The sequence below is a fragment of the Lacerta agilis genome, chromosome 2, assembly GCF_009819535.1.
Source record: "Lacerta agilis isolate rLacAgi1 chromosome 2, rLacAgi1.pri, whole genome shotgun sequence".
NCBI lineage: Eukaryota > Metazoa > Chordata > Lepidosauria > Squamata > Lacertidae > Lacerta > Lacerta agilis.
In genome coordinates this window covers 84,748,771-84,768,828 of record NC_046313.1, presented here as the reverse complement: position 1 = coordinate 84,768,828, position 20,058 = coordinate 84,748,771, and the positions used below count along the sequence as shown (strand labels likewise).

At 42.4% G+C, this 20,058-nt stretch overlaps 1 protein-coding gene across 6 annotated transcripts in view; it reads right to left on the bottom strand.

Moving 5' to 3' along the window:
* The window catches only part of FGD5 (FYVE, RhoGEF and PH domain containing 5), a 148,443-nt gene that overhangs the window by 83,326 nt on the left and 45,059 nt on the right, over positions 1 to 20,058 (bottom strand). For all 6 annotated transcript variants that reach the window (XR_004426032.1, XM_033141108.1, XM_033141107.1 and 3 more), the window contains exon 3: positions 2,633 to 2,762. Coding sequence is in view for 5 of the 6 variants with exons in the window: in XM_033141108.1 (XP_032996999.1) it covers positions 2,633 to 2,762 (130 nt within the window). In the remaining variant the exon portion in view is untranslated. The remainder of the gene's footprint in view (positions 1 to 2,632; positions 2,763 to 20,058) is intronic.

The following is a 20,058-nucleotide window of genomic DNA, read 5'->3' as shown; positions in this document are numbered from 1 at the left end:
TGCTAAATTTTATCAGTAATTCTTAAGAACTGAAAGGTCTAGGAGGAAGTGTCAGAAAATTTGTGGTGGTGGTGGTTGTTAAAATTTGTATACCGCCCTTCATCTACAGATCTCGGGGCAGAATTATCACACTGACCAGCATTTCTCCCATCTATGTCCATAACTTGTCTGAAACCTTAACGGATGCTGTCTCCATACAGACACATAAATACTGGACTAGCGAATTACAGTGTCTGGGCATGCTCCCTCCTCTAGCAGTGACTGACACTGCAAGAGTCTTCAGGATGAAAGCCTAAGGTGATCTCACATTGTGAGCAATTGATAGGGAGCATAGCAACCATGAGCAATGAAGGGGCTGTTCTTAGATTGCTGACCAGCAGTTTAATGGAAAAGATGGTTAGGCGGCCCTATTCTCTGCTATCCTTTTTTTAATGATGACTGACATAAATGGTTAAATAACACATTTTGCTGCCTGAGGGGGAAGGACAAGATGGCACCCCCTCATTCCATAAGCCAACTGGACATGCAGCTGAATCTTACTTCTACATCAGCAATGGGACAGCATCCTCCACCACACTTGTGGGCAGCAGGCTAGCTCAGGGGGTACAGGGCTGGCTCTGTGCCTGACACACACAGCTCTGTCTTCTAAAACAGGAGATTGCCTAAGCAGGGCTCAGAAGGAATGCCATTGCTTCTCAGTCTAGAATCTGTTGTCTGAAGTGGTTGCCTCACTCTTCTAATGCAGGGATAGCCAACCTAATACCTTCTGGGTGTTACTGAACATCCATGGCCATTTGACTTGCTGTATAGGACTGATCGTCAAAGAATTGATGCTTTTGAATTATGGTGCTGGAGGAGACTCTTGAGAGTCCCATGGACTGCAAAAAGATCAAACATATCCATCCTTAAAGAAATCAGCCCTGAGTGCTCACTGGAAGCCCAGATCCTGAAGTTGAGGCTCCAACACTTTGGCCACCTCATGAGAAGAGAAGACTCCCTGGAAAAGACCCTGATGTTGGGAAAGATGGAGGGCACAAGGAGAAGGGGGCGACAGAGGATGAGATGGTTGGACAGTGTTTTCGAAGCGACTGGCATGAGTTTGGCCAAACTGCGAGAGGCAGTGGAGGATAGGGGTGCCTGGCGTGCTCTGGTCCATGGGGTCACGAAGAGTCGGACACAACTGAACGACTGAACAACAAAATGGGACTGATGGGAGTCTAATAATATCTGAAAGGCACCATGTTGTGCCTAATGGAAAGGCTGGCCCTGCCAACTACCTGAAACCTCAGCCTAACAATGAACTAATTTCTGTTTGTCATTGTATTTTGAACTGCTGCCTTTGCCTAATGCAGAACAGTCATATATTTGGCCCAGGCATAAGACTCAAACTTCCAACATCTGCAGCTAATTTTCATTCAGCATCATATGTTTCAGCAATATCTTGCTTTCAACATGATTCTGTAACTGGGCTGAGTGCAACAAAGGGAGATCAAAATTAAAATGGCAAGGGCACTTTACAAACGCTTCCCCTTAATTCTCTCTGTATATAAGCCATCTGACGGCCTACTCAGTAGTGGCCCCCTGGCTGTGAAATGCTCTCCCCAAGAAGCCTCCCTTTGCCCCTACTCAGATTTCATTAAAGTGCCAGGCAGAGGCATTTTATTTTCCTAGACTTTTTAAAAACAAAAACTTCTTTACATTGTTCTCATTCTACTTTGTTTTATTGCTCCCAATGGCTTTTATACTGTTTTTTTTATAACATGGTGTTTTGAACCATCTGCTTTTAAAATATGTTTTATTGTAATCTTAACTTTTTGCAGGCCACTATGGGATCATGTTGAAGGATGGGGTATGAATCCTTATATATAAAAATATATGCCCTAATGGAGCAGAAACAAACATTTCAGCCACATAGTACTAGAGACAAAGAAGAAAAAGTGGGTGTGAGCGGAAGAGCAAGTGGGAAAGACAGGAGGGGGCAGGCATACCCTCCAAAAATTCTCATTCCAAAATGAAAATTTTACTATTTATACCCCACACTTCTTATTGGGTTGCCCCATCCACTCTGGGCAGCTTCCAACTTACATAAAAACATAATAAAACATTAAAATAAAAAACCCTTCCCTATACAGGATTGCCTTCAGAGGGTTGGATAACGCCATACCCTCCAATATTTCTCCAATGAAAATAGGGACATCCTAAGGAAAAGCGGGACATTCTGGGATAAAATCAGACACTAGGATGGCTTCTCTAAATCAGGGACGTCCCTGGAAAATAGGGACACTTGGAGGGTCTGAGCAGGCAGGACAATCAAGAAGGCTTCTTCCTTATCTTGCCCCCTTCATGTATACATCTGCCTTTTCTCCTCCATCTAAAATACCTGTTTCTGGCAAGTGGATGAATTGAGGCCTTGATCTGGTACCTGTGGTGTTGTGCAGGGCAGATGGCAGCTCCCAGGAGTCCAGCTTTGCAGACAGTGTCTGAATCTAGTCAGTGAGCAGGGGCAGGGGTGGAATCTATTGCAGAAATGGCCTCACAAGATCTATTGGATTTGTTGCAAGACCTGCCTCCAAAATTTTATACACACACACACACACACACACACACACACACTTTAAAAATGGTGTTTTACCTTATGGAGGAGGTTGGAATCTCCCTGGTTACCGTCCTCATCGCCAGAACTTTTCTGTTCCTCATCTGATGTGACGTCTTCAACAGGAATCACAGAGATAGGGCACACCTTGTAAGGTTCTGTGTAGGCACTGTGAACAGAGGAAAGCAAATTATTCTAAGGACACTCTCAATGGATGATAACAAGAGAGGCTGCATGCAACAGATTCTAGATTCTGGTCCTCTATCACTATGCTGGGTCTGAATGCTAGGAGCTTTGCAGCATATTGTAAATAGCATCATCCTGCTAGATTCTACAACCTTCTAATTCATATTCCATGTCAGCCATTTCGGTGCTGTAGAGAAGTTCGATGTCAAGCAGGTCCCAGTGTGTGTGTGTGTGTGTGTGTGTGTGTGGTAACAGTGAATGGCAGAAGAAAAGTAAACTATTCCATCTTCTTTATAAGCAGTGAGGCATTCACAGAACAACCACTTTGAGTCCTGCATTGCAGGGGCTTGAACTAGATGAGGTCCCTTCCAGCTCTCGAGTTCTGACTCTATGAACCACAGAAGTGGCAAGGCATGACTGGCAGGAAAGAAAGAAAGAAAGAAAGCAACTGGTTTATGCACCTCATGAAGAAGGATTCTTCTTCCAAAATGCATCAGATCTTACTTCAAATCTTACTTCAAGTAACTGGAATTCCCCACCCCCTTGTAGCCTCCAGACTACTCAATGGGAGGAATTTGAGTGCATCTTGGAAATTGAGATTTGCATAGTTCAAAGTGCTCTGTCACCCTAAGATCCCATAATATAATAATTATAATATAATATAATATAATAAATATAATATAATATAATATAATATAATATAATATAATATAATACACACACATACACTTTTTGATGCAACAGTAAAATGCACTGAAAAATATGTTATGGACAAATGATTAAGAAGAACACATTCAAAAAACACTAAGGAAATCAGGATGTATGCTCATTGTCATATAACCTTCCAACAAACAAGTCAGAATAAAGTCTCAATGATCTTACTTCTGGCAAGGCTTTGTGAAAGCAGATCAGGATAAATGTTCGTAAACAGGTCACCTACGGAAGCCCAGTATTTTCTGAAGAGGTATTAAAGATATGGTGAGAAGTCTTGATCATCAAACTTTGCTCTGCATTCAGCTATTGAAGGTACATAACAAATAATGGCTAGCGTCCTGACCTCTCCCTTTCAGATGATATTTTCCCAACTATATAAATGGGTCTTTACCACAAGTGTCTACTTTGTATGTTTTTAGTCTTGTTTTAAATGTATTTGTTTTTGTGTTTTTAACTGCTTTTAATTATCTTCATAGGGAATATGTACATAGGGCTGCTGCCTTAAGATGTTTATTTCTGAGAAAGGGCTAAATGCTATCGGAATGAGGAAATTAATCTAATATAGCAGAATCTGGATTTTCTATTATTATTATTATTATTATTATTTCATTACACATTAGCAAAATCTGATTAATTATTATGAATTATGTACCGTATGTATCCTAGCCTCCCTCCACATAATTAAGTGTAACATGCATGGGAGTTATGTCATTTTTCTCATATGAACAACATAATGAACAAAGGAAACTGAGTTAAACCATTGGTTTGTCTTACTAGTTTAGAGTGTTAGGGGAGGGGTAGTACCTTAGGCAAAAATGTTCCTCTTCAACCAGGCCGTTGGCTGATAAACATCCTATACCCTTTTTAATGTGCTTGTGGGAGAGGGGGGATTATTGTTTTGTTCTTGTTTTTATTATGTATTTTGTGATTTCATCTTGCATTTTTATGCTGTGAACCACCCTGATATCTACAGATGAAGGGTTAGTATACGAATTTAGGAAATAATAAAAATTAAAACGAATGCAATACATTTCTTCTACCACTGGGTTATAAGCACTATCCATTCTTCACAACCCTATGAAGTAGGTTAGACTGAGGGACACCCAGTAACTTACATGGCTTAGTGAGAATTAAACCCAGGTATCCCAAATCTGACACTCCACCCCTGGCAAATTGGTAGTAAATATGCTGCATACATACATGAGAAGACTCATAATGTTTTGTGGTCCTTATATCTCTTTTGGATAATAGTTCTACTGACTCCAAGAAGCTAATAGGATTTGGTGCCTAAGCCAAGTGAGATCTGTCTATCCTGATTTACAACTGCTGGCACCTGCTGTTGCATCCCACATTCTGGTACTGCAAGGGTAACCAACATGGTGCCTTCCATTTGCTGTTGGACTCCAGCCAGCATGGTCAATGGTCAGGAATGATGGGAAATAGAGTCCAATAGCATCTAGAGGACACCACACTGGGTATTCCTGTGGCAGTGCAGCTCAATCCTGTATTCAAAATTATGGTCCTATGATACCTTGCCTATTCCAATTCTGAGGGAAATCAAGATTACTTTTTTTTTAACATTATGACCATAGCATGAGTTGACCTGTCCTGGATGTTGGGATGGGGCACAGCAACTGTGCCCCATGCCAACATTTGTCAGTATTACAACTAGGTATGCTTTGGGAAAGTTCTTCAGGAAGACTCAGCCATGATCATTCACAATATTAACATTCAGAAGACTTTTTTGAGGTTTTTTGGCCATACTGAAATTGTCCCCCAAAATGTATAGGCTACAGCCTTGTAAACATAGAAGCTGGGCTGGAAGAGCATGTGACTGATATTTCTTTTATCTCATTCCAAGCAGGCTCTAGACTAATCTTCTAATACCTCCGATAATAGCACATAACAATTGTTAATAATGTCTGGTGTACATGATGAGGCCATAATGGCTTTAAAATGAACAGCGACTGCTTGGGGAAGAAACCTGTGGCACATTTTCACAGGCAGCTATGTAAATGCAAGTCATTATGATTCCCCTAAGCACTGCAGTAGGAAACTCATCACCTTTATGATTCCCCCACTGCCCCCTCCCCACTATTAGATATTTATAGCCTTTAATTCAGTAAATAGCTCCAGGCTGAAAAACAGCCAAACTTTCCTTCACGTCATTGGGACCTTATGTGCATGGGCTGAGAACCATTGCTCATATACTATCAATTATGTGGTTGCCCTAAGCTGTAAGCATTTTTGCATTACTTGGTCCAAGTTTCTCACAGTTGCTTTTGACAAAAGAGACCCCTTTGTTTTCCCAAAGACCCAGAATTTTTCTGTCACTTTTTCCTGGTAACCATTTACCCTAAATGCTGCAGCAACCCAATTACACAAAAACAAAGCCCAAAGCTACACAATTTCATGCTTTTGTGTATTCATAGCCCATTTCTGGGCAATATATTTTTGGTGGTCAAACACACATGTAACCTCATATGGTTCTCTAAGGCCTTTCCGTATTCCCTCTAAATCCACTCACCACTGTTCATTTCCCTCCACTGTCTTCACCACGTCCATAATTTTCAAGTCACCATTGTTGGGGGGAAGGAGAAGCGGGATGATGGCAGCAGGTAGCACCTTGACTTATGCACATAAAGGCCTCCACACAAACAACCAAACAAACAAACACACAGATGGTTCTCTAGACCAGACTTACTGACAGTAAGAGCAGTTTGTCAATGGAACCAAGTACCTAGAGGGGTTGTGGGTTCTTCAAGGCTGTGAGTCCTCAAGCAGAGGCTGGGCAGCCATTTGTTGGAGGTTCTCTAGATTTCCTGCAGGGACAAACGGCCTACAAGGCCCTCTCCAACTCTATGATTCTATGATTGACAGGCTTCAAAAAGCAACTGGATATATAGGTGCTCTACAGAAAAACAACAACCAGATTTTTAAAGGCATCTGAAGGCAGCCCTGTTTAGGGAAGCTTTTAAAGTTTAATAGATTATTGTATTTTAATATTCTGTTGGAAGCCGCCCAGAGTGGCTGGGGAAACCCAGCCAGATGGGTGGGGTATAAATAATGAGTTGTTGTTGTTGTTGTTGTTGTTGTTGTTGTTGTTGTTGTTTGTTGTTGTAATTAATGTGTCAATGGGAAAAACCTGCTAAAAAACAACATGAGAGCCTGCTGGGTGGCCAACCAGTTTCCTATGGGGAGCCCTCAATCCTCCCCCACACTCCCAGCTTATGTATTAGTATGTCTGAAAGGGGGAGATGTGGTCATGTAAGGATGACGCAAGATGATGCAAGGTGAATGCATTTTGGGACTTCATTTCTCTATCACAAAAGAAAGTTTATGGACAAAGAAACACGAAGGGAAAGGTTTTTTTTTTAACTAAATATAAAGATAAAACTAAATATAAAAAGGGGGCACCATTCAAGTTTGGATCACTGTGAATGGTTTTGTGAGAATTTATAAAAATGCAACAAGCATGAAGTGCAACATTTTTCTTGTGTCTTTTCTATCTCTGTATTATTATTCCTGATGAGACTGATGCTGTGTGGGCTCAGGATCATTTATGCCAGTGGTTCCCAAAATGAGTGATACCAGCAGAGGGGGCAGTGGGATTATCTTGGGGGGGGGATGTTAAGAGGCAAGAGGGTGGCAAGGGGCACTGAATTTGAACAAAGGAGCAATTAATTGTTACTATTGTGAATTTTATTCTTATCTTCCTAAGTGGGTTGTGCAAACCACGATTCTGAACAATGTTTTTTTTATAGGGTAGGGAGCACTGGGGATGAGTTTATGGAACCAAGGGGATGGTGGCCCAAAAATGTTTGGGAACCACTGATTGATACCAACTCAACACATGGCAAAAATAAAAATGTGTTAGGAGGATAATCAGCACAGCAAATTTCAAAAGGGGTGTTTAAAAAGCAGCATCACACATAATATAAGAGCTAGCCAAGAAAGGTTCCTCAGAAGAAAGGAAAGCTGGTATTCTAACAGTTTCCTAAGGATTATAATGAAAGATGCATAGATCACATTAATTCTGTCAATACATTTTTAAATGGCATGTGATTTAGTAAGACCATCTCTCTGAATGGTCTTGGAATGATATATGATATTTCATGGCATAGATATTCGGTGCACACAAAGTATATGATTACAAATGCATCCCCCTTGCAAGCATTCATCTTCACCCTTGATTATTTATGATGGGCAATCTCTTCTCCACGTTGGAAGGCTATTATTCTTTACAATACAAGAATTTTAAGCAAAACCCCTTTCCAGAAAGGACAGTAGAACTTGTCAACAGGCTATGGATTCCATTTGGTTGAAGGAGGGAAGGAGTAAAAGCAACTCTAGGCCACTGGTGCAGTTCAGAGATGCTTGGAGGAACAGAGCAGCCTTCTCTAGCTGTTCCAAAGAAAGTAGGGAAGGGTATGCATTCAGTATGCATTCAGGCCCTCCACCTAATGTCCCTGCCTGTGTGAGCTCCTCTCCTGTGCATTTAGCATGAAAGTCTGTTAGAGGATTCTAACTATGTTCTGTAGAACATGGTTAGAATCCCCCTTGCAATGAGGATCCCAGAGCAATGAGGGTTCCCAAATGAAGGGAGGATTCCAACCATGTGCAGCTGGACGTGGTTAATATCTCCCCGCAAGCCTTCATACCCAATACACAAAGCTTGGTAGGAAGGGGTAGTGTCCCTCAGGTGTTCATTGAAGAGGGATAATGATGACGACAGAGGATGAGATGGTTGGACAGTGTTCTCGAAGCGACTAGCATGGGTTTGGCCAAACTGCGAGAGGCAGTGAAAGACTGGCGTGCCTGGCGTGCTCTGGTCCATGGGGTCACGAAGAGTTGGACACGACTGAACGACTGAACAACAACAACAATGTTGGTGCTATTGCAGAACTTCAGGATTTGGCAAATGCTTCCACCTCAACTCTTAAAACAACAGCAGACTTTATGTATGCTGCAGTCCTGGACTCTGGGATGTAATAAATTCATTGCAATCTCTGGACCATGTATGGTGTGATCTAAGTTGGGGAGATAGGAAGCGGGGGGGTACGGTCTGAAAATTCTGCGGTGCTCCAGTTACATCAACAGGAATATAACGGGGCTTTCAAAGTGGAAAAAGGTGAGCTTTTAATTATAGATTTGGCTTTTGGGGAAACAGTTTGGTTTGCGAAGCCCAAATACCAACTGAAGACCTAGGTGAGCTCACCCATTCCAAGGGTTCAGCACATATGTAATGTATTGTTGCCCAACACAGGAATGGGGTTTCAATGGACTTGTGAGGGAGGTGCACTGGGAAGAAGCTGGTGAGCTGCAGAAGATGCTGCCAGCAGTAGTGGCCAATAGAGCCACAGCGGAAGCATCCTGACATTGGTCCCACTGCATAATACTTGGATGGGGCTGGGGTAGAGTATGGCGGTGGTAAGGCCAGGGCTGTGTAGACACTGTGGCAGGCCCAGTTTGTCAGCTGCACTGTTTGTTGCATCCATCCAGTCAAATCACTCTAGGAAAGTCCGAGAGTGGAAGAACACACGAGTGTTTCTCCATGGAGGGGAGAACCCAGTTGCATTTAACGTACCAGCACTTCAAAGGCAGGCGCTTTCTCTCAATACACGGGCTAAGACACCTAAGGCAAGTGTCATGTCTACTCCTCATTTTTTCCTGTAGGTGTCTGTAAACATTCCCTGTAAGCATGTAAGTTGTATTTATGTGCAGCCTTCAGAAATGCAGCCCTCTATTTACCCAGAATGACTCTACCACCTGCTTTTTGTAAATGTGTATTCTCCTCTTTATCCTACCCTAAGAAAAAATCCCTGAGAAGAAACTATCTGCTTAACAGAGCCCGATCGTTACTTAGGGTTTCCCACGAAACAACACCATCACAAATGCCAAAATAACTTTTTGATGATACATTGCAGTGGGTTTCATGGCAAAAACAGCGTTGCCTTAGATTGCTCATAAAGGAACTTAAAAGTACACTCTGTTGTTGCTCTCTTAGTATCTCTGCTGATAACTTAATGAGCTCCAGTGGGACAGGAACTAGCTGTTCCCGCATTTAGAGGTAATGATGATGAATTATCTTTCAGTTTGTGTCTCTGGAAGTGGTACCAGTGTTGGTACAGTGATCTCAAGCTAAGCTCCGTTTCGGAGCTCCTTATTCATGTGATCAGCAGTTTTCTGCTATGAAGTCATGACATTTGTCAAACACAGCAAGTATTCTGCATATTTCAAGGGGGATTGGGGGGGGCAGGGGTTGTGTGTGTTGCTGCCGAAAAACAAAGACAAGAGTGAGAGAGAAGCACTGAGGCCAGAGTGTGCTTCTCTCCAGCTCTGCAGTCCCAGGGCAACACTATTTAAGAACAGTATCAAAAGATCCAAATGATTTCAGTAATTGCACAACTGCAAAAAGACAGCCAGTTCCTTTTTCTATCAACCCACTGAAAAGGAGAGCTGGTGCAGAACCAGAAACTTCTATACTCATTCTCCTATCAGAATGACACACCCTCCACAGGGAAAGCGAGGGGAGAGTCAGGCAGACTATTATAAGGGCTCCTTTCTAGCCCCATAGCTGGAAGACAGGTCTACAGGTGAAACTCAAAAAATTAGAATATTGTGGCAAAGTCCATTTATGTAAGCAATTGTTTTCATTAGCTACTGGAGTTTAATATATGAGATAGACTCATGACATGCAAAGCGAGATATGTCAAGCCTTTGCTTGCTATAATTGTGATGATTATGGCGCACAACTGATGAAAACCCCAAAGTTGAAATTGTTGATTTGGGGTTCTCATCAGCTGTACGCCATAATCATCACAATTATAACAAATAAAGGCTTAACATATCTCACTTTACATGTCATGAGTCTATCTCATATATTAGTTTCACCTTTTAAGTTGAATTACTGAAAGAAATGAACCTTTCCACGATATTCTAATTTTTCAAGTTTCACCTGTATATGCCAAAAAGCTGAATCAGTTTTGCTCCTGTCCTTCAATGGCCACTACTACTCCCACCATATTCTGCTCTTTTCTGGCTGGGAAAAGCACCCTCAGCTTGTCCCCTAAGAAAGGAGGAGGCTGCACCACTCATTCCAGTGAGATGATGGGGCATGAGAGGCAATTTTGAGAGGCAAGATCTCCCTCTCTTCTCATCTGCCACTTGGCTGCAGGATGCTTCACTGATTGCCCTGCTTGCTGCCATCTTCTCCTCTAGTTGGGGTAGACAAGCAAGTGGTGACAAGGCTGACATAGCAATACACAGCGCACACCTGCCTTTCCAACTGCAAAGCCCTGAACACACCTCCTGTTCACTTATCCACCTCCCAAACAGAGCAGGATAGTGCCTGCTGACTTTGCTCCAAACCTCCACACACACATTTAGTGGAAGGACCATGTAGGCATGTTCACACATAAGGTTTCCCACCTGATCTTGATCACATGTAAGAGATTGTTTATTTTTAAAACAAAAATCAAAGCCAGAATGCTCTCAAGAATGCAGCACGGGTTTAATTTAGGGGAATGGTGATTGCTGATTGGTGAATGATGGTTGGATGGGTGAACGGTGATTGTTCATAAATCAGAAAATCTGGATATTTTCTGATGCCCTAAGGCAAGTGTCATGTCTACTCCTCTTTTTCCCCTGTAGGTACCTGTAAACATTCCCTGTAAGCATGTAAGTTATATATAAATGAGTTGGCATCCTGGGTGCTACAACCAAGAAGACCCTGTCTCTCACATCCTAGCCAACCATAGTTCCTATGGCAATGGAATGCAGAGCAGGACCTCAGTGACTTTTTCAGTGGGCAGGCAGGCAGGCTCCTGTGGAAGAAGATGATCCTTCAGATATCCAAGCTATGTAGGGCAGGGATAGACTCCAACTCCCATGAGCCCCAGACAGCATAGTCAGGGATGATAATTGTGGTCCAAAATATCTGGAGGGCCACAAGTTCCCAACCCCTGGTTTAGGACATTATAAGTAAACTGCTTTGAGGTTTTATTACAATCAAGAGATATATAAATCATGTGAAATAACTAATCAATCAATCAATCAATAATAAATAGATAGTGATGTTTTCAGTAAACAGCGCCTTTGGGGTGCGGGTGGGAGAGGAATAAAAGCTTGGTGGGAGTGATTTTTGGTGAAAATGTGCATGGGAGAAACGGGTTAATCCCTTCCTGTGTACCATAGTTCTGATCTGGATCAGGACCCTATACAACTGTCTTTATTTTCTGGAAAAAATGAATTGGTCCCTGCTGAGCACTCTTAAGTCTATTGATTGGTTGATCAATTTATCTCTATCACTGTGTAGAAAGCAAACAACTAAAGCACACACACGCACCCCAAAAGAATTCTGGGAACTGTAGTTTACCCATCAAAGAGATACAATACTCAGCACCCTTAGCAAACTGCAGTGCCCTTGATTCTTTGCCGGGGGTGGGGGTTGTTTGAAATGTATAGTGTGTATGCAGAGCCATCTATTAAATACAATGTGTAGTTTGACCTTAACACTAAATATAAAACGCAGTGTGTAGTTTGACCCTTCCTATAAATGCTCAAGGACCAAGCCCTTCAAGGACCAATAGCACTTCATCCGGAGAGTAACTCTGGAATGGCTGCTTTTATGGCCATTTTGGGATGTGAGCAGCGCTGTGCATTCAGGACTTGCTTCCCTGGTTCCTTGCTCACCTCCCCACTTCACACCTGCATAAATTCTCCAGGCCAATAATGCACCAGCAATATTGCTAGCCGGGGAGAAGGAACGCCTAGAGGGAAGGTTGCTACAGCAGAGAAGTCAGCAGGATTCAGTGGAGGAGAACAGGGAAGAGCCCCTGGGAAAGCAGGGCACTTCCAAAGGATCTGGAAGGCAGGCACAGATAAATGCTTTCCCAGAGAGCAGAAATGCCAGTTTTCTCCTCTGGCCACCTCTGCACTCACAGTTCTAAAATGTATTTTCTTTTCATCCGACGCAACGGCAGAAGACCATAAACAGACTTGCACACCTTAATAATAAATAAGTACCATGTGAGAATTAACCGAATTTCGCTCAGTGAATTGATACTGGCACATAATCAGCCTCAGGGCAACTGAAAGTGAAGGTGATGGGGATGTTTGAATTTTGGTGAATTAACACCCATATAACTTCAGTGCAATAAAAATTACACCATCACTTATTCTATATAATCCCCCGGTGGGCCCATGTTCAAGTCCAGGAAGAGGAACTAGCCACCCTCCGGCCATTTTTCACAGATGGGCAGCGCCTGGAGCAACAGAGCCTCCTTCCTTGCCCCTGTTGCAGTCTTTGCTCTCTTGGTTGTAATTTAATTGTTCTTAATATTGTATTTTTAAATGCTTGTAAACCTACCCTGGAGCCTCACTGCGAAGGGCATGTAAGAAATCTAAAAAACAACCATTTATAATAATCACTATATCAGTATTACAGCTGATACTGTTCTCATGGGGTGCATGGCTAGGCATAAACATTACCCATTTGCAAACCACCATGGCAAATCCAAAGTGTCTAGAGACAAGATTGGTCTTGGCCGATGGGAGTTATATATATAAAGAAGGCCTCTGGTTGAAAGAGAAAACCATGACGAAAGATGACATCAAAAGACAGTATTAATAGATAGAGGGCAGGGATGGGGAACCTGTGGTCCTCCATTTGTTGTTGGACTCCAACTCCCATCAGCCCCAGCCAGCACAACCAATGGCAGGGATGATGGGGGTTGCAGTCCCCCCCAACATCTGAAGGGTCACAGCTTTCTCATCTCCAATATAGGAGGACCAAAAGTTCTAGTTACTGGATCACAATCACTGGATATGGGAGTTATATGGAGTTGTAAACACTGGGAGGATAAGCTCTGTTGCACAGCCACCTATTGCAGATCCCCCCCCCCCGTGGTGAGATTGAACAAAATAGCATTCAGTTGCCCAGAAATTGGGGGGGGGGAGGTTTGCTCTTCTCTACCAGATATGCCCAGTGAAACACACCCCATTTTTTTAATGGATTAGGCCTTCAAGCAGTGAAGATGCATTTGGAGATATTTTTTATGCAGGCACTTTCTATCATTCATGCTCCATGAGCTACTATATGGCGGAGTTGTGGAGGAACAGATTTTGCTAGCTCCCATAGCTTTGTATTCTCCTTATTTCATAGCTGTGCAAGAAATCATCCAATGGCAGAAGAGCACCGCATGTGTCCTCCTTCAGCTTTGACTCCCTCTCGTGACATGTTTGGATTTGTTTTTCTTAGGCTGCAGCATCCTCAGCCTTCCCCCTCCCCCACTTTGTACTTAATGTACAAAAGCCACACGCCCGCCTTCACCAACCTGGTGCCACCAGATGCTTTAGATTACAGCTCCCATCAGTCCTGGAGTTATGGTCCAAAACATCTGGAGGGCACCACGTTGGCAAAGGCTGCCAGTACATTACACATGCAAGCAATTTTGTAGCATATTCCTACTTGGATCAAACAAAAACCGACCATCTGATGCCATTCCGAAAGTGTATGTAATAATGATGACTAATGATCGTAAAATGATGTTCGCCTCCTTCTGTTATCTTTCCCCATTAGAAGCTCATCAAAAGGAGACACGTTCGGAAAGTACCCGAGAGGCTGCAAAGTGGCAGAGCAAAAAATATGAGCCGCTTGCTCAGCACAAGCACAAGCAGCAGCAGCAGCAGTGAAACAGACCCCGGGAACAGATTGAGAGCCATTGCAACAGCTTTGCTGGTCTCTCCAGGAAAGTGCCTTTTTTTGCCATTTGTAACGGATTGTCCTAGCAGATGCTGAATTAGGTTCCTCTCTTCCGCTCCAAGACAAATGGCTGCTTTGCACTTATGTAGAAGCACTTTCTAATCTGGTGAGAATGTCTCAAGTGTATTACGGCACTAATTATTCTGAATGGCGCTATTAATGACTGGTATAGTAGCAACGCTTGCAGAAATGCCTTTCTACGGTACGGGGTCTCATACTTGGGCGCAGCTCCATCGGACAGTGGTGGTTTGTCTTCAAAGGGCTGGCAGTGTCGCTTACAGTATTTCCATGGCTCTCGGTCTACCCTCCAGATGACCTCTTTTCTTTCTAAGCCATTCAAAATTGCTTTTCTCTTCCAACAGATTAAGTCAGATCGCTGTCAGAGTGTGGTGACCTTGGGTGCTTCCAAAATGGGAGTTTGTTGTGAGATTGGTACTCCCTATCCACCCCCCATTTAATCCAGATGTTTCTGTTCCAAGGAAAATCTGATAAACAAGAAAGCCTGGCAAGCACACCACATTCCAGGTACAGAAGTTTCAGCACTAGCAATGGGACAGCACCCTTCACTGCACCTGAGGGCAGCAGGATAGTTTAGAGGAGCCTTTCTCAACCTTGGGTGCCCAGACATTGTTGGACTACAACTACCACCATCCCTACCGATGGTACTGCTAGCTAGGGATGATGGGAGTTGTAGTCCAACCACATCTGGGCACCCAAGGTTGAGAAAGGCTGGTAGAGGGTGCAAGGCAGGCTATGTGATGCTCGCAGCTCTTGCCATCCCTCACCCCATAACTAAGGCTGCCACTCTGTATGACCACCTCATTCTGTCTCATAGGAGAGTCACAATAATTGCTGTGGGACTTGGGAAAGTTTCTGATGGGCTGACCTTGGACTGCTTGGATGAAATGAGAAAGCATCCTCAGTGGCATTGGAAACTTCCTACTTGTAACCCAATTTGTTAAAGATCAGCTGTGCAAAATCCTGATTATCAAAAATTTCAGTTTCTTCCCTGTGGTCCTGAACAGACACAGTCTTATTAATTCTTTTCCATTTTAAGTCACTTGTTTGTTTGATGTCCAATTTGTCCAATATTCTTCACAGCATATGCTGCATTAGGCATTTTGAAAATATATATATATATACTGCTTGATTGCTGCAAAACTTTTAACTGGTTTATAAGAAATATTGAAATTATCAATAGATCGTTGAAAACAAGTAACTGCAATCATTTTTTTTAAAAAAAATTAAAATCAGCAGTAAACTAAAGAGAGATTAAAACCCATCAACTTCTGTGTTTTTGGATAGCCTGGCCTAAATAAAAATATTTTAAGCACTGAAAAGAATACAGCAACGGCATCTGCCTAATGCCAATAGGCAGGGAGTTCCAAAGCGTGAGAGCTGCTAAAAGTGTGGAATGAATATTGTGCCAATGCCAGTTCTTCAGATTGAAGCAGCCAAGTGGGCATATATGGGGTAAGGTGAACCCACAAGTAAACTGATCCCAAGCTGTTAAGGGCTTTATATTCCACCAGTAACACCTTGATCTTGGCCTGGAGCAGTACCGGGCAGTGCCCTGATATTTGCAGACTATAATGACACAAAACTATTTGAAAGATAGCGTTGCATAAAAACTCAATTGACATATGGCAAGGAAAAGAAAAACCAGTTGAATGGAGACATTTAAAGGGTCCCTCATGGTATAATATCTTCCTAGCCCAAACACTTTTTCAAAGGTCAGCATCGGTGATGTGAAGCAAGGTTAAAGCTGACAATTGAAAGGACACCCTTAGGAGTTCAACTCCAGCAACATTTCCAGTGAGACTTCTTGGCAAAGCTTGGCCTTTGCAAAAGGTTCTGCAGCAATTTTCTCAAAAGAGACCTCTGAATTTCAAAATGAAAGCTGTTCAGAAATGACGGTGGTGCCCTGGGAAACTTCCTTCAAATTCTTAGACTAGGACTTGGTGATATGCACGTAAACGTCCCCGTCTTTCCAGGGAGCTCGTTTTCCTTGTGTGTTATCAAGGCCTTGCTGGGTAGGACTCTCTTAAGGTCACAATATCTGTGCAAGGCAGGCGAGATAAAGGTATATAAGCATCCATCTGCCTTTTTCAGGTTTACTGAATTTACAAATCACTCCCCACAATAAAATAAAATCCCAAAACAACTTACAAGAAGAATAAAAATACAGTAATGGACATACATAAATGTATTAAAAACATAGAATAAAACAACCCAATCCCTGGGTGGAACAGAATGCAATCATACCACTCTCTGGAAAAATAAAATCAGTATAGAACTAAGCAGCTTCCCACTCATCCCAAAAGCACTTAAGGGATTCATTAAAAAGAAGCACTTCCCACTACCCACTAGGAGGGAAATTTCTGGGAGCATGACACAGGCAGAATGCGTTAAGACGCCTCTGAGAAGTTCTGGCAAACACCGTTAAATAAACAGAGCTCCTGATTATGCACATCCAATGTGCTGTATGAGCACTCCAGTTTCCCAAACCCTTCCAGCAACCTATGCAGCGTATTCTTTAAGTGTATATAAAATGTGGCCACTTCAAAGTCATTATCTTAAACTACCGCTGCAACAAGGCTCAGATTTTCTATAAAATTAACCATTATAGGCTCATAAAACGTTGGAAGCCTATGCAAAAAGGGGAGTTGTGTTTCTTAATTCAGCAAAATGATATTCTTCCTTAGATCATTAAAATCACTGCTAAGTAAAACTTACTGCAAGCAATAAACTTTAATGCAGCAGCCAAAGAGAGAGAGAGAGAGAGAGAGAGAGAGAGAGAGAGAGAGAGAGAGAGAGAGAGAGAGAGAATATGCCAGTAAAAGTGTATATGGGAAGGTGGGAAGAGATGGGACGAGAAAGACGCATAGCCGACAGCATCGCCGTAGACTCTCTAATCCTCAACTAATTTCCCTGCTTGTAGCAATGATATGGCTGAATGAGAGCAGATTGCAGACATTTTATCCTCTGCTCTTCTGATGATTGCTGGCAATCATTCCAAGAGTTAGCCAGCGCACCAGAGGAAGCAATAGGCCTTCTGGGACAAGCTAACCTCAAGCTGACTGAATCAGTACAAGTGGAGGCAGAGCAATGAAAACAATTACTTAGCAGTGCTTCCAGCATAACTAGTTATTTGGCAACATGAGGTAAGAAGAACCTCTACATGTCTGCTAACATCTGCTTATCAGAGAGACATTGCACTGGTTCACTGATATCTACAAACTGTTGTTTCTCTATCCTCAGGCTTGCATGCTCTCTCCTTCCTCTGGTGCCCTCCAAATTGATTCTTCTCCTTGTTCAGGTAAGATAAACCATTGTTTCTTGAATTAGAAAACTATGGCTTGCATTTGCCCTCCAAACCAGAACAGGAAACCACAGGTTGAAGTGGGCTTCCAATTCTGATTTCAAGGGTAAACACAACCATTGTTGTATAGCAAATAATGGCATGCCCCAAATCAGAGGTAAGAGAGCATGTGAGGGAAGGATGAAATACATGGGTCCAAGGCTCAGACCCAGCAGGCAAACCATGATTGCTAAGGTTACATCCAAACAAGTCCAGGTTAGCATGTCTCCTCCCTGATGTAAGCAAGGAATATTTCCTCAAACAAAACTGATTTTCAGTGATGCTATGCACCAGCCATATTTACTTGATTGCCTTGTGACATCTTATCTTGTCCTATCATTTTCCACTAACACAAACTGCCTACTTGAATTTGTACATTGCCAAATGGATGATTGCCTCCTGATGTCAACCATTCAGGGTAGTAGAAGGTGATTATTACTTTGTGTACCTGTGTGAGAGGTTAGGGGAAGAACTAGCCAGTTAGAAGCATTCATAAACTTTTTATATCCCTTATTTATTCTGCTGGTTAGGAGATTTTTTAAAAAAATAATTATTAATGGTTAAATATTTTCACAATCTGCTACACTCTACAGATGGATAAATATGGTTCATCTTTTAAATCACTTGCAAAATTCCAGTGCATCAATTGTTTAATAGATGAATATATGATTTAGGTTTATCTTTAATTATTTCAGCCAGCTCTGGATAATAAATATGAGTAGGGCTTGTGTTATCAAAACATTGGTAAGAGCCAGATAAACCAGCAAATTAATTATGATGCAGTTTGTAGGAAGTCAGAACTGAGAAAACTAGGAGTTCAAGAAAGAATGAGCCGATTGAAGGCAGCCACTCGCAGCTAGAATATTTCCTCTCCCTCCCTCCCTGCAGCCCCAAACATAGCAGTCAACTCCTAGGGGTCACGGTCCCATTAGCGCCCCCAATAAAATATTTGATGGGGCCAGGCCCTCACAAAGTTGTTAGCCATTGTTATTCAAATGGTGTGCATGCACCATGTCAATTCTGCAGGGTGGGACTTACCTACCCCCCCTCCAATATTTTATTCAAGTTGGCACCCCTGACCTGAAGTCTACATTTCAAGAAGTGTTCTGGTTAGGGTATTATAAAATGAAGGGGATGACTAGAGCGGTGACAGCAATGGTGACTAGAACCAAAAGCTCGGTCTAGCCTAAGCTGGTTGTTATTTAGGCTGCAACTGCAAGTTAATTCCTACACAGACTTTCTAGACAAGAAGTCTCATTAAACTGCATGATCTTTTAAGTCAAGGATGGTTAACCTGTAACGTTCCAGATGTTGTTGGGACTCCCAACTCCTATTAGACCCAGCCAATGTGACTGGTGATCAATTATGATGGGAGATGGGAGTCCAAACCTATCTGGAGGAGCAAAGTTTTCCAATCCCTGTTCTAAATGAACATGCTTTCAATGGCACTGCACATCTCATTGAAACCAAGAGTACTCAAGTCTCATTGCTTTTAATGACTTAGCCACAGCTATCTAAATTTCTAGACAGACAAGAAAAGCAGCTTAGGTCTCCTACCATCTTTCTAGCTGTGTTATGATATACCCCACAACCCCTTAGTGAATGGTTTTCTTGTATTCCTCCATTACATTTCACCAGCTTCTTTACAAATAATTGCAAAAGCAAATTCAGTGACGCTAACAATGCTCATGATGTCACAACCTCAGCAACCCTGCAAGATGGGCTATTCTAAATATACACTGAATGGCAGCCATGTTTAGGGAAGCCTTTAATGTTTAATATATTATTGCATTTAATATTCTGTTGGAAGCTGCCCAGAGTGGCTGGGGAAACCCAGCCAGATGGGCGGGGTGTAAATAAATTATTATTAGTATTAGTATTAGTATTAGTATTAGTATTGTTGTTGTTATTGTTATTATTATTATTATCCTACCAACTCTTGGAATAGAAAAACAAAGCCCACATGGGTTGCCAGAAGTATTAAGAAAAAGGAAAAACTAGAAGGCACAATCTTGACTGGTTTCAGCTGCCCAGGATAATACATGGGATTTGTTGAGCCTTTATAGTTATGGCATATCTTATCAGCTAGCAAAGGACGTTCATCTTGCTTGTTTTCTGCTCTATGACTCCTGCTCCTACCACTCCTAGCCTGATAATGTCTTTGTAATACACCCTTCATGACCTCAGTTATATTTTATGATGCATCTGAAGCATATAGCCTCTCCATCAAAAAGAAGAAAAGTCATAGGGAACGGGATAGTAACTGACTGTCAAAATGGAAAAAGCCCATTTGTTCTGTTATCTTAGTGCCGGCTTGTTCAAGGGTGTCCAGCCTGCAAGTGCCAGTATTGCTGCTGCTGCTGCTGTAGTACTTGCAAGCTGTAACACACAGCAATTTGAAATTGAATCGGCCCATTGGAGGGGGGGTGTCTGCAGTCC